At 45.7% G+C, this 13,642-nt stretch overlaps 1 protein-coding gene across 2 annotated transcripts; it reads right to left on the bottom strand.

The window, feature by feature from the left end:
* Positions 1-1,045: 1,045 nt before the first annotated feature.
* Positions 1,046-7,939, bottom strand: Qng1 (Q-nucleotide N-glycosylase 1). 2 transcript variants are annotated; one of them, NM_001173436.3, is given in 4 exon segments: positions 1,046-2,784; positions 3,164-3,359; positions 6,441-6,700; positions 7,568-7,938. In NM_001173436.3, coding segments are annotated over 4 exon segments (1,026 nt in total). In that variant the 5' UTR covers positions 7,905-7,938; the 3' UTR covers positions 1,046-2,551.
* Between the last annotated feature and the right edge of the window lie 5,703 nt (positions 7,940-13,642).

Here is a 13,642-nt window from a genome sequence, read left to right as displayed (position 1 = left end):
ACTCAACACTTGACAGGAAAGGAATTGAAAATGTAACGTGTTCTTTATCTCAAGCAGGAACTTCACAGAACGGGGATCGAAGCCCAGCAGAGCTCTGGGTCCTGGAGTTGGCTACAGCAGCGCGAGGGTGTGGCCCTGCGGTCAATGCTGGCCTGGTGTGTCAGACCTCCTGGGTTCTATTCCCAAGATTGAAAGGAATAAAACAAAGGGTACCACTGTTTCAGTTGTCAAGCTTTGACAGAAAATCCCTCAAAGGAAGGGAGGGGTTTCCTCCCACTAACAAGCCAATCACAGGCAAGGACACTGGATGACAGTGCCTCGCTGATACTGTTACCACCAAACCTCTGGATGGGCATAGGATCACAGGCACAGCTACTTGAAAGGAGACCCTTAGGGGTTGGGGATTTGCGCTTGCCTAGCAAGCACAAGGCCCTGGGTTCGGTCCCCAGCTCCGAGAAAAAAAAAAAAAAAAAAAAAAGAATGAAAGGAGACCCTTTCACATGCGGTCCCTGCTGTCACAAATTTCCAGCAGATGGCAGCAAGGTGCTTAGACACAGAGCACCTAACCCAGGTTTACGCAGTTACAGGAAGTTTCCAAGGGTGGGTGGAGTCTGCCGGCACCGTGGGTTCAGCCAACTGTAGGGGAAGGGCGGAGTGGGGGCGGGACCGTTAGCAGGTGCTCACCTGTGCACTTAGCCTACCTCTGTGACAGTCAATCATCCCGCTGTAAACCCTCTTAAACCGCACTTGGCAAAGTCTTTTGTTTTTCCAGACAGGCTTTCTCTGTGTAGCCCTAGCTATCCTGGAACTCACTCTGTGGACCAGGCTGGCCTTAAACAGAGATCCTGCCTCCTGAGTGTCGGGACTAGAGGTGTGTGTAGTGCCCTGTAGCAAATTCCATGTGAATAATATATTCCATTCCGGGTTTAAGCAGTTTCAAAGATCTGAACTGAATTCCAATAAAGTCTAAAAACAAACACTTAGATATTCAAAACTGAAGAGCCATTATGTTCAAAACTCACTATTACCAACAAAAAGCCCAAAATAAAATGCAAAGATTGATCTTTATTTTTCTAAGATCGGGTCTTGGAGTTGGTGAGATGAGGGTGAATCTGGCAGGAGTTAGGGAGTGAATACGATCAAAGTACAGTGTAGAAAATTCTCAATGAATTAAATCTGTATTAAAAACACAAGGTCTTAAGTATTCCGGGTTGGCCCGTTCGCTCAGTTTCTGACCTCCCTGAGTTTACCTCAGTGCTGGGATTCCTGGAAGGTGACAGCACACACTTGGTTTCACACAGTGCTGTCTACTGAGCCCAGGGCCTTCGGCCTGGCAGGCAGGCACTTCACCAACTGCACTGCATCCTTAGCCCTACTTTTAAGACTTTCATTTTATGTGTGCGTTTGACAATGGAGTCCTGCAGAGTACCAGCTCTCTGGGAGCTAGAGTTACCAGGAGCTGTTAGTGCCCAACATGTGTGCCGGGAACCAAACTTGTGCCCTCTACAAGAGAAGCAAATGCCCCGAGTGGAGAAGCATCTATTTTTGCCTTATGAGTGGTCCAGGATGGCCTAAAACTCACGATCCTCCAGCCTCCATCCTCTGAGTGCTGGGATTCCATCCCCACCATACGTATGGTGGTATGTGACACCGTACCAAGCGTTCACAACCGACTTTTATAATAGCAATAGTTTGGGGTTGGGGATTTAGCTCAGTGGTAGAGCGCTTGCCTAGGAAGCGCAAGGCCCTGGGTTCGGTCCCCAGCTCCGAAAAAAAAAAAGAACCAAAAAAAAAAAAAAAAAAAAAAAAAAAGCTATAATAGCAATAGTTCATGCATCAAAGACTATCTCTACTTAATATTAAATTATTTTTAAAAATTTATTTTTATTTCATGTGCATTGGTGTTTTGCCTGTATTATGTCTGTGTGAGGGTGTCAAATCTTGGAGTTACAGTTGTGAGGTGCCATGTGTTTGCTGGGAATTGAACTCAGGACCTCTGGAAGAGCAGTCAGTGCTCTTAACCGCTGAACCATCTCTCCAGCCCAATATTAAACTAGACAGAAAATAACTAAGCTAGGAATGCGACTCAGTGGTAGAGCACTTACTCAGCATATACAAGGTCATAGGCTTAATCCCTGGGACCATTAAAGCAAAAGGAGAAAAAGGAAGAAAATGATTAAATGATTAACAGTTGAGAAATGCTACCAACTGAAGACGTGGACGTTAACTCTGAAGGCTATGCAACATGATTATGGGAACATAATCTATGACAAAAGAAAAGAATGGCGACTGGACAGTGAATGGCCTATTCCTGCGATTTCTATCTTCCACCTGTCCTTTTCCTTGTTTCCTCTGTGTAGCCCTGGCTGTCCGCACTCTGTAGACCAGGCTCTCCTTGAACTCACAGGTCGACCTGCTTCCGTGCCCCGAGTGCTGGGACTAAAGGTGTGCACCACCGGCGCCCAGCGTAATTTCTACCTTTATAGTGAATCAGACGTGTGAATTATGATGTAAAAGTCAAGTGTTTCAAGTGGACCCACTCCACTCAGGGTCAGTAGTATATGCAGCGCGTGCGATGGAACGGGACCCCCTTCATGCCGTCCCTGTGCTCGCGGGCATAGTCCCACAGATGATAGTCCAGAAGAATCGCATTGACCTCAACAGGAGGGCTTTCACCCCTTTTTTCAAGCAGCTCCACAAGACAGTCCCGGATCAGCTCGACACACCAAATCGAGCAACCTCTAATTTCCACTTCTTGTTTATCTCCATTTAAGAGCATTTCTCCTGCATGAATTAAGGAGGAAAGAAAATAATTATTTAGAAACCTATCTGTTCACATAAAATTACAAGTTAAATTCAGCCAATGGAGGCTCTGTCTGCTCTGCTTGTCCCAACACTCACTCTGCATTTGCTAACTAGTTCCTCAAATAAACTAACCAGTTCCTCAAATAAATCCCCCCAGCCCTAAACTGAACAGGGATCTCCCTGTGCAGCCCACGCTGCTCTGGAACTCACCACCCTCCTGCTTCTGTCTCCTCAGTGCTGGAAGCCACCCCACACCATGCCTGCATTCTCTCAATGCTTTTCCTCTGCTGCTCGTAGCTCAGACTAAACAACCCAGCCACAGACCACGGAGTAGCAAACACGATGCTGGACTGCGAACCTTCTAGAAGCTTCTTCAGTAACTCGTCAGAGTACTTCAGGGCACCAAGGTGTGCGAGAATCTGAGGCAGCCTGTAGTCAGCAAACATGGTGATGCTGGAGATGTCCTCGAAGGAGCCATCTCCCTTGCCCTCCAGAACACTCCACGTGTCCGCCACGAGGATCTGCGCTCGTTTATAAAAGGAGATCCTTTTCCCCTGGCGGTTGGAGAAGACGTTACTGTGGTTCCCGGAATCTTACTGCATACTACTTAAGAGGGTACTGGATGGAGACGTAGGCTCAACACCGAACACCAAAGCCGGGCACTTGCTGGAACACTTTTTTGTTTCTTCCTCTTTTGGTTTTTGAGACATGGCTTCTCTGTATAGCTCTGGCTGTCCTAGAACTCACTCTGGGGACCAAGTTGGCCTCTAACTCAAGAGATCTGCCTGCCTCTGCCTCTAGAATGCTGGGATTAAAGTCATGTGCCACCAAGCCCTGCAACAAAAAAACTTTTTACAAGTATCTAATTAACATTATCACTATACATTCTTTTTGTTTTTTTCCCCAAGGTACATAACCTATTCCCTCCTGGTATCACTGCTAATCAGCATTCACTTTCTTTTTCCTCCTGTCCTCCTCCCAATCCTCAGTCCCAGGGATCAATCTCTGGGTTCCTGAGCACAGGACCAGCACTGAGCTCTGTCCTTAGACCCTAGTATTTTCTTTTTTTGAAGATTTTTAATCATTTTCATACACGTGTGTCTGTGAGTAAATGCCACATGTGTGGATGGATGCCTGCAGAAGCCAGAGGTGTCAGAGAGCCGGAGTTGAAGCCACAGGTGGTGGTGAGCTGCCCAACACAGGTGCTGGGAATCAGGCTCGGGTCCTCTGGGACAGTAGTGCATACTCTGAGCCAACACTCTTAACTTAACTTAGACTTAACTGCTCTGGTGGTTTGAATAGGAATGGTCACTGTAGACTCAAGTGTTTGAAAGCTTGGCCCATAGGGAGTGGCACTATTAGGAGGTGTGGCCTTACTAGAGGAAGTGTGTCACTGTAGGGGAGGGCTTTGAAGTCTCTGAAGCTCAAGCTACACAATCTCCTTCTGCTGCCTGAGGATCAAGATGTAGAACTCTTGGCTCCTTCTCTGGCACCGTGTCTGTCTGCATGATGCCATGCTTCCCACCATGATGATAATGGACTGAACCTTTGAACTGTAAGCCAGTAATGTTTATCTTTATAATAGAGTTTCAGTGGTCATGGTATCTCTTAACAACAATAAAACCCTAAGACAGTGCCAATGGTTATAACCTTAATTCATGTTCTAAAATAATCAAGAATTGGCTCTCAAAACAACACTATCACCTGAAAGAACATCTTCAGTAGCGAACATCAGAAGTAACCGGTGTGTGTGACAAGATCACTCAGTGTAACCTGGCTAGCCTGAACTCCATCCTCCTGTTGTCTCCCAAGTGCTGAGAGTAGCTGTGTGCAGCTCCATGCACCCTCGGAAATTGATTTTAGGGAAAACCCCATACAGAAACTCTTCAAGTGGGCGGGAAGTGTTGCTCAGTGGAAGAGGACTTGTTGGCGTCCTAGAAGCCCTGATTTGACTTCAAGATCACAAAAACAAAGAAAACATCTAAAAGACTGATGAGGATGAAGCCCAATAAACTGAATTCAGTCCATGAGCACCACAGAGAAGACACAGAATGGACTCCTAAAAGCTGTCCTCTGACATGGGTGTCCTGGCACGCCTGACAGTATACATGTAGGCCTACATATGCATGAAATACACATGCACACTCCTGTGCACACATATAAGTAAAAATGTAAAAATCTCAAATAAAATGTAAATACCTAGAAAACGATAGCATGTAAAACCACTCCATCATAATGGGAAGCAACCGATTACTTAGCCTTAAGGTTTACCCAGTACCATCGATCCAGACCTACTTGTATGAAATTACCTTTTCTGAAGCCACTATATGGGGGCTGGGGAGATGAGCTCAGTGGTTAAGAGCACTGGCTGCTCTTTCAGAGGACCCAGGTTCGATTCTCAGCACCCACACAGAAGCTCACAAGTGTGTGTGTGACTCAAGTTCCAGGTGATCTGATGCCCTTACTCAGACACACATGCAGGTTAAACACCAATGCATATAAAATAAAAATAGTTTTTAAAAAAGCCACTATTGGGGGGGGGGAGCCACTATTAAGGAATTTGGGGTGGGAGGAGGCTGGATCCCAGCACCCACGTGGTGATTTACAATCTTCCTAACTCCTGTCCCTGGGGACTCAATACCCTCTTCTGAACTCTGTGGGTTCTAGGTCTGCACATGGCACATATACACAATCAAACATTCATACACAAAATAAACATATCCAAAAAGGAAACAAATCTGGGGGCAGGGTGGGGAGTGTTGGGGTGTGTGTGTGTGCGTGCACGCGTGCGTGCGTGCGTGCGTGCGTGCGCGAGCGCGCTGTGATAAAATACCAGGACCAGCAGCAACTCAGAAAAGGCAGAGTTGGGAAGGAGTGGCACCCTCACAGGCATAGCCAAAAGGCACAGTGCAGGAAGCGGAGAGCCCCCAGCCCACACAGAATAAATAGATCAAAACCAAAAAAGATTCGGCGACGAGGATCCCCAAGGAATTTTACAAAAATGAAACCTAGGGCTATACTAGGAACATCAGACAAACGCCCATTGTTTAATTTTTTTTGTACCACAGAACAAATTACTATAAAAGAACAGTGTGGGGCTGGAGAGATGGCTCAGCCGTTAAAGGCTAGGCTCACAACCAAAAGAACAGTGTGTAAGAAAGAAAACCCATGGGGTTGGGGATTTAGCTCAGTGGTACAGGCCCTGGGTTCGGTCCCCAGCTCCGAAAAGAAAAAAGAAAAAAAAGAAAGAAAGAAAGAAAGAAAGAAAGAAAGGAAGGAAGGAAGAAAGAAAACCCATACCGAGCTTTTCAAGAAATACATTTTTTCCTAGAGAAAAACCGGCGTACATTCTGCATTCCGATTTCCACCCAACTCTGTGAACTTTTTGTGCTTCCTCACCTTGCAGTGACAGCCTCGTACGGAGGGCTGAAACAGTTTAAAGGAATAAAAGACAAAAATAAAGGAAACCCCTGACATAAACATAAAAAGGAACAGACTTTAAACGAATTTTGTTATTGCTCCTTGTCCACAGTAAACAAACTTCGGATTTTAAGTTGCCTTAAAACTGGCTTCGGAAGGAAAAGCACTAACTCCGAATTATCACAACTGCTGAAACCCCTCAGTAACCAGCTCACCTCAAACCACGCCTCGTCTCTGTAAGAAGGAAAGTTCTCCACAATGAGGTGCATTAACTTCTGGGCACTTTTTCCACTTTTTTGGACACAATTAAGAAAAGAGCCTCCAAACTTCTCCAGCAGAATCTTCCCAGTTTCATTGAGAATTCGATGTCTCTCTTCTAGTAAAGGCATGGGCACAGCTGTGTCTGAACGAAATATATTCCGCACCTGATCGAGGGTCACTGTGGCGTAATAGGAGGCGCTAGTCACCGGTATCCCTTTAAAAGAGAAAATTCACAGATTTTTATTTTTATTTTTTACAAGGTGCAAATAATACGAAATCAAATTCACATTGAAGAAGTTGGAGTGTAGTGGCGCTGGCCTAATCTGGGGCACTCACGATGCAGAGGAAGTTGGCTGGGATCCCTGTTGAGTTCGAGGCCAGTGTAGTCTGAATTCCACATAGGACAGGACTATTTAATGAGACTGTCTTTTAAAAAAAAAATCAGGGCTGGAGAGGTAGCCCAGCAGGTAGGTACCTGCACTGATCTTTCTTTCAGAGGGCTAGGGTTCATTCCCCAGCACTCACACGGTAGTTCATTCCACAGCCCTCTGGAACTGCAGCCCTAGGGGATCGACACCCTCTTTGGCCTCCGTGGACACCGCATGCAAATGGAGCACGGGCGTGCATGCAGGCGTAACACCCACACAAACAGAATAAACAACCGAATGTGCCCCCAGACACGCATCTCTAAGGTACACACACAACACACGAAACTCCGCTCTGTGTACTTACTCAATCACTACACACAATGGCGTGGCGTGTACCTTTTAAAACATTCCACAGTCTGTCCTTTTCTTCTTCAGACAAGTGTTCATTTCTTTCATTTGCTCTTCTGTGACAGGGTCCCGCTCTCTATGGGACTGGCCTTAAACTACATAGCTCTCGGGCTGGCCCAAGAGCGATCCTCCTGCCTCAGCCTGGAGGACTGGGCTTGTAGGCAGGAGCACTATGCCCAAGTTAAAATAACTTATTTTATTTTTTAAAGGAAAATTGGCTTTGCCTCCTCGGCTGACGGCCATCCATTGCTTCAGTCGGGCTTTGGGCAGAGGTCACCTCCCGCAGCATGCCGGGCGGCACCCACCTTGGTCGAGCGCGCGGTTGACGGCGGCGCACAGGGCCCAGTAGCCGGTGTACGCCATCCCGCCGTAGCGCACCTCACACTTGCGTTCCTCCCGCTCGGCCCAGAAGGAGAAGTTGAGGGAGTCCACCATAAACACCCAGTCGAGCGCGGCCTCGTCGGACCCGCGCGGGTTGAGCTCGTGCAGGGCCTTCCATTGCTCCAGGCGCCACGCCACAGCCGCGGGCAGCAGCAGCTCGGCCACCCTGCGCACGCCCTCGCGGTCCACGCCCACGTCGCGACTATTCTCGGCCACGAACCTAGCGGACTCGCGCGGCGGCAGTGGCATCGGCGCCTCCATGCTACCCTCGCCCTGTGGGCCAAGCACTTGGACCCACTTCCGGGTCTGAGGACCGGAAGTTGCCGCGGGAGACTTCCGGCCGGCCTCAGTAGCTGGGGGTGCAGCTGACTTGTTTCTTGTCGCGTCCCCGTCGCATTCGGGTCTTTGAGGAAGGCTTAGGATCGCGCGAGTCGTGGGGACTCAAGTTTCTCTCCTGCGTCACCCGGAGGCGAGGTGTAGACAGGCCTCAGACCGCAGCCAGCGCGCAGGATACTGGGCCGCACAGCACACCCCCCAGGAGGGCCTGTGTCCCTACACTGAGTACCCGGGAGGGGGTGGGGGGGTGGGGGGTGGGGCACAGTTCTGTTAAACCCTGTGCCCGAGGGTCCTGTATCTGACAAGAGTGATGGTGATTCCAGGTTTGCAAGGAAAGGAGAATGACTGGATGGTGAGGTTCCCCACCACCAAGCGATGGCCTAGCTGGAAATGTTTGCCTGTGTTTGCCTATCAGGCTAAGTCAAGGGAACTGTATGAACCAGACACTAACGCCAGTCGTTCTGGGCATCAAGTTGTGACCTAGCAAGACAGTGCAGAAGTTCCTCCATCTTGTATTGTGGCTTAGGGCAGTTTCAGGTTTAGAATCTGATCTTGATGGAGAATCCTGTGGAAAATTACCCAACCGTATGCAGTGAACCAAAGGTCAGCTAGCCAACTTAGCTTCTGTTAAAACTTAAGGCTTCTGGGAAACCCTTGTAGAGCTGCCTAGCAAAATACCTGGACATGTTTTCTGCCTTTAAAAACTGTGGACCTGGACACTTGGAATCACACCTTGGTCTCTGAAGACTTTTTTTTTTTTTTTTTTTTTTTGGTTCTTTTTTTCAGAGCTGGGGACCGAACCCAGGGCCTTGCGCTTCCTAGACAAGCGCTCTACCACTGAGCTAAATCCCCAACCCCTGCAATAGACTTTCTTTTTTCTTTTTTTCTTTTTTTTTTTCTTTTTTTTCGGAGCTGGGGACCGAACCCAGGGCCTAGCGCTTGCTAGGCAAGCGCTCTACCACTGAGCTAAATCCCCAACCCCTAGACTTTCAATTGATTATGAACTGTGACAAGTCATCTCTTGAGGGTTACCTAGAACCAAGTAGAAATTATAAAGCACTACCCCAAGCCCCTCACATCTTAACATACTTATTAATAGATACATTGGTCAATGTTGAAATGATCCAAAGATGTCTAGACATGCAGAATTAGTGTAAAAGTATGTTTTTATTCTTTGGGAGTTTCTCATAGTTATTTTGAGGCAAGGCCTTCCAGATGTGGCCTTGGAGCATGGATCCCCTGGAACCGGAGTTAGGAGAGATTGTGAGCAGCCACGTGGGTGCTGGGTCCACTGGAAGAGCAGCCAGTCCTCTTTCTTCACTTTTGGGCCATCTCTCAAGCTCCTCTACAACGTCTTGTAAGTATAGAATCACACCATTTGCAAATAGGAATAGTTTGATTCTTTTCCTATTCTTCTTATCATGTACTTTGGTCTGATTTCCATAGCTTAGACTTGTAGCAGTTTCTTGACAGAGTGGGGTGTGGAGGAGCAACCTGTCTCATTCCTGAATTTAGAAGAAAAGCTCTGTCCATTTAATTTTGGTTATGGGTTTATTGTAATATAACCTCTGTTATTTTGAAGTGTGGTCCAGTCTGTCCTAACACCTTCAGGACACTACCACAAAGCCATATTGAACTTCGTAAAACAAAACAAAGTCTTTTTGTCATGAGATTATGCATGGGTTTCTGTGTTTGTTTGTTTGTATAGTGTATTACATTTATTGATTTACTGATGCTGAGCCAAATGCCTCTCCACAAAAAACCCTAGTTGGTCATAATGTTTAATCTCCTTCGATGTATTTCTAAATTCAGTTTGCAAGTGTTTTGTGTCTGTGTTCATTAAAGAGAAGTAGTCTGTAAGGTGTGCCTTTACCTGGTTTTGGTGTGAGAATGATAGTATCGTCTCTGTAAAATGAACTTGGTGGTGTTCCTTCACTTTCTGTTTTATGGAATGGAACTGATGAGATCCTCCTCGAAAGTTTGATAGAACTCAGTAGAGAAAACAAACGCCGGTAATATTCTGTGTCCTAAAGCACATTTAGGAACGATAAAACCAAACTCCTACCAAAGAATGTAAAACAAACTACGAAGCAAATATCCAGTAAAGTAAATGTCAAACCCCAGCTAAGTGAAAAAAAGAAAAAGGGATGCCACGTACGATGTCACGAACGATACCTCCAGAGAAGCACTTCACAGACTGAGTACGGAAGTCCCCCGTTTTATAAAACACATAATTTGAGGTATTAGTGCTTCATAGTTATTGACACAGGAATAGTCGGAGCTTCAGTGCCCTACTCTTATAGCTAGAACTCCCAAACACTAAGCAAATAAACATCAGAGCTAAAACGCATTCTGGGTCAACCTAACACAAGTATACAGAACATTCCACCCAATAGACAGGAAATACACATTTTTAAAATCTCATCGGGATGATGCCTTCTCCAGAGCTGGTACACAAACCCTCAGCAACGACAAAGTCCATGTTATAAAATATATTTTTGAACAGTGAATCATCCACGAAATTAGGAAGTTAAAAAAAACCCTCCTAGAGACAAGTGAAAAGGAGAACACAACTTATTAGAACCCCTGGAACACAGCCAGGACAGTTCCCCAACTTTATAGTGACAAGGGACCTGAGAGGTGGCCGGAAACTGCTCCCTCTGCAATTACTTTCCCCTACCCTCCGCTACTTTTCTTGAAGACCTGGGTTTACTTCCTAGCATCTGCATGGTGACTCACAACTGTTTGTGATCTGTCGCCCTCTTCTGGCCTCGGAGGGCAGAGCACTGAGCACACACATGACTGTAGTTAGCAAGATTTAATCTGCCATCTGTATTGGTGCTTTAGAAAGTTTTGCTATGGAGCTCAGCTGACAGTCATCAACGACAGGTATCATTCTGAAGCACTAAACATCAACCTCCTGATGGCAATTACTCCTAGTGCTTCTATTTTTTGTAATGGTAGACTATGGCAAGCACTTAAATAGTTTAAGTCATATGTGGTGGCACATGCCTCTACGGCCCGCACTAGAAAGGCAGAGAGGTGGATTCTCTGTAGACTGAAGGCCGGACTGCCTACATAGTGATTTCCAGGACAGCAGCGGCTATGTAGAGATCCAGTCTCAAAAATACAAAACAAAGAAATCGAGAGGACAAAAGAAAGTTTCACAGGTGAAAGTAGCATGACCAAGGCCGTCCTTTGTTACAAACCAAATTCAGGCACATGTGCTCTTTTTCCCCAAAGCAGCCAACTTTTTCCACCTTTTTCCATCTTCCACAATCTTACCACAGTATCTCCTCAAACTCTGAATCCACTTTGAGTTAAGCCATTGATTACTTCATTAATTCAGTTTTCATATATTCTAGTTTCTGGAAATGTCCTCAAAGGAACATCCTAAGGGTATGTTTTACCCATCTCAGTATCTCTTCATCCAGACAAAGCCAATCATCACCATCAACGTTTGTATTTTCCAATGTATTTGCACATACAGCCACCCCAACTGAGACTGGTTCCCTGTTTAAAAATTTTGTTATACTTTATTTTATACTATAAAATAGCAAGGAAACTTTTCAGAAAACAAACAATAGTACTGGTCAGATACACTCCAGGAGAGGGTAGGGGATAGCTCCTATGTCCAGTCCTCAGACATAAGGGTCTATTGTCTTCAAGGCAGATTTCTTTTCCTCCTTAAATTACTAAACTTGGAGAAATATCCATTTGTACACAGATTGACAGTGCCTACTTTTATAACTGCAGTTTGAGGTCCCGAATACTTCCAGATAGTATGGAGAGAACTAGCTACATGCTTGATACATGCAGAATGTATATATACATGCAACTGGTCACCTGGAGTGTACAATGCAGCGGCAGAGGCAGGAAGAGACCTTGCCTCAAAAACAAGGTGGAGAGAGAGGACTTCAGAACAGTCTCTGCATTCCACCTCGGTGCCTCACTCAGTCCCACAGAGGGATGGGTGGGGTCTGAGTAACAGCGTGTTATCTTAGGGATGTCAAAACACCTGACAAGAAAACTTGAATTTACTTTGGCCTAGTTTGAAGAGTCCATCAGGAGCTTGAGCTAGCCATTCACAACTGTTTGCAGTCAGTCTCAGACTCTATAGGAAGGCCATGCCTGCATTTTAGATGTCTCTTCCCATGTCAACTAATCCAATGTAGATTATCTCCCACAGGCAATACACATCACCACACCCCGGAATATTGCCCCTCCACTCCGTGAAACTGCTTTAGTTGAGGTGCAGCCTACTAATTTACTTCATTACGTCAGGGCCTCTCAAGCAGCTGGTCTTCAATCCTTCCTGTCTCTTTGGTGCTGTGAATTTGTATTAAAAACCGTTTTAAATGTACACTGAGATTCCACTAAATTTTGTGTATGACATGGGTGGGCACACTGATCATCTCTACAAGTGGAGATCAGAGGACAATTTTGTGGGTTCTGGGTACTGAACTCGGGTCCAAAGGCTTGTGTGACAAGTGACAGCTAGCCCCTAGATTTGATTAACCTTTGATTTTGTTGGCTCTAATAATTCAATTTGAGAACCATTGCAATGTTTTCTAATAATTCTGCAGTATCCCGTAACTGTGCCAGGCTTGCTATGGGGTTACAACATTGTATTCTCTGCTTTCAGGAGGCCTAAGGACCAGTCAGGAGGGTTGGTGAGGTGTGTTACACAGCTATCCTGTCCTAAAAAAAATAGAATAAAAAGAACACATTAAGAGTTGGGGGGGGGGGGGCTAGAGAGATGGCTCAGCAGTTAAGAGCACTGACTGCTTTTCCAGAGGTCCTGAGTTCAATTCCCAGCAACCACATGGTGGCTCACAACCATCTGTAATAGGATTTGATGCTCTCTCCTGATGTGTCTGAACAGGACAGTGTATTCACATATATAAATAAACAAATCTTAAAAAAAAAAAGTTGATAGGGCACCATAGATAGCTCATGGGTTAAAAGGCACCTATCAGGATCATCAGATTAATCTGTGGGACTTCTATAGTTAAGCAAATTAGTCTTCCTAATTGTTCTAACATCCATGTGCACAAGGCACACCATGTACCCACAAAAACAAATGGATACAGTAAAACTTAGAACTTCAGTTTCTAGAAAAATCTTATTTCCACCAACATTTCAGTAGATATGGTTCGACTTTCAAAAAAGCCCTATTAGTATTCTTGAGAGGCTAGTAAAGTAGGTCAGTTGGTGAGAAGTGCTTGCTGTACTGAGTTAGGGGTCCTAGTACCCAATAAAGCCAGGTGCAGAATGAGCCTGAAATGTATTCTCAAGGCAGAAAGTGAGATACTGGACACTTACTGGCCAGTTAGTCTAGTCAACTGGCTAACCACTTTCAAGTGTAGAAGCAAATCAGGAAGACCTCTGGCCTCCACACTCCATGTGTATGTAACCTTTCAACAACAGACACATGCATACGAATTTTTTAATCTTTAAAAATTATATCTGCTTTGAAGATACATCTTATTTATATTCATCTTCATTTCCCTGTTCAAGTCTTGCTACATACCCCTTGGCTAACCTATACTTATTCAGAGAACCATCTGCATCTGCAGTCCTTGGGGTTATAGGTGTGTACTATTCTGCCTTGGTGACCAGGTACTGGGGATGGAACCTAAAAGGCCCCAAGTGCTCAACCA

Source organism: Rattus norvegicus, chromosome 17 (genome assembly GCF_021556685.1).
Source record: "Rattus norvegicus strain SHRSP/BbbUtx chromosome 17, alternate assembly SHRSP_T2T, whole genome shotgun sequence".
In the NCBI taxonomy this organism is placed as follows: Eukaryota; Metazoa; Chordata; class Mammalia; order Rodentia; family Muridae; genus Rattus; species Rattus norvegicus.
The sequence above is the reverse complement of the archived record's forward strand: the minus strand, read 5'-3'. Positions and strand labels throughout refer to the sequence as shown.

Coding starts and splice junctions, on each gene's coding strand:
- Qng1 (XM_087590925.1), bottom strand. CDS start 6,614: ATGCCTTTACTAGAAGAGAGACATCGAATTCTCAATGAAACTGGGAAG. Junction 3,360..6,440: donor GAGACGAGGCGTGGTTTGAG/GTGAGCTGGTTA, acceptor TCCAACCGCCAG/GGGAAAAGGATCTCCTTTTA. Junction 2,785..3,163: donor ACTGAAGAAGCTTCTAGAAG/GTTCGCAGTCCA, acceptor TAATTCATGCAG/GAGAAATGCTCTTAAATGGA.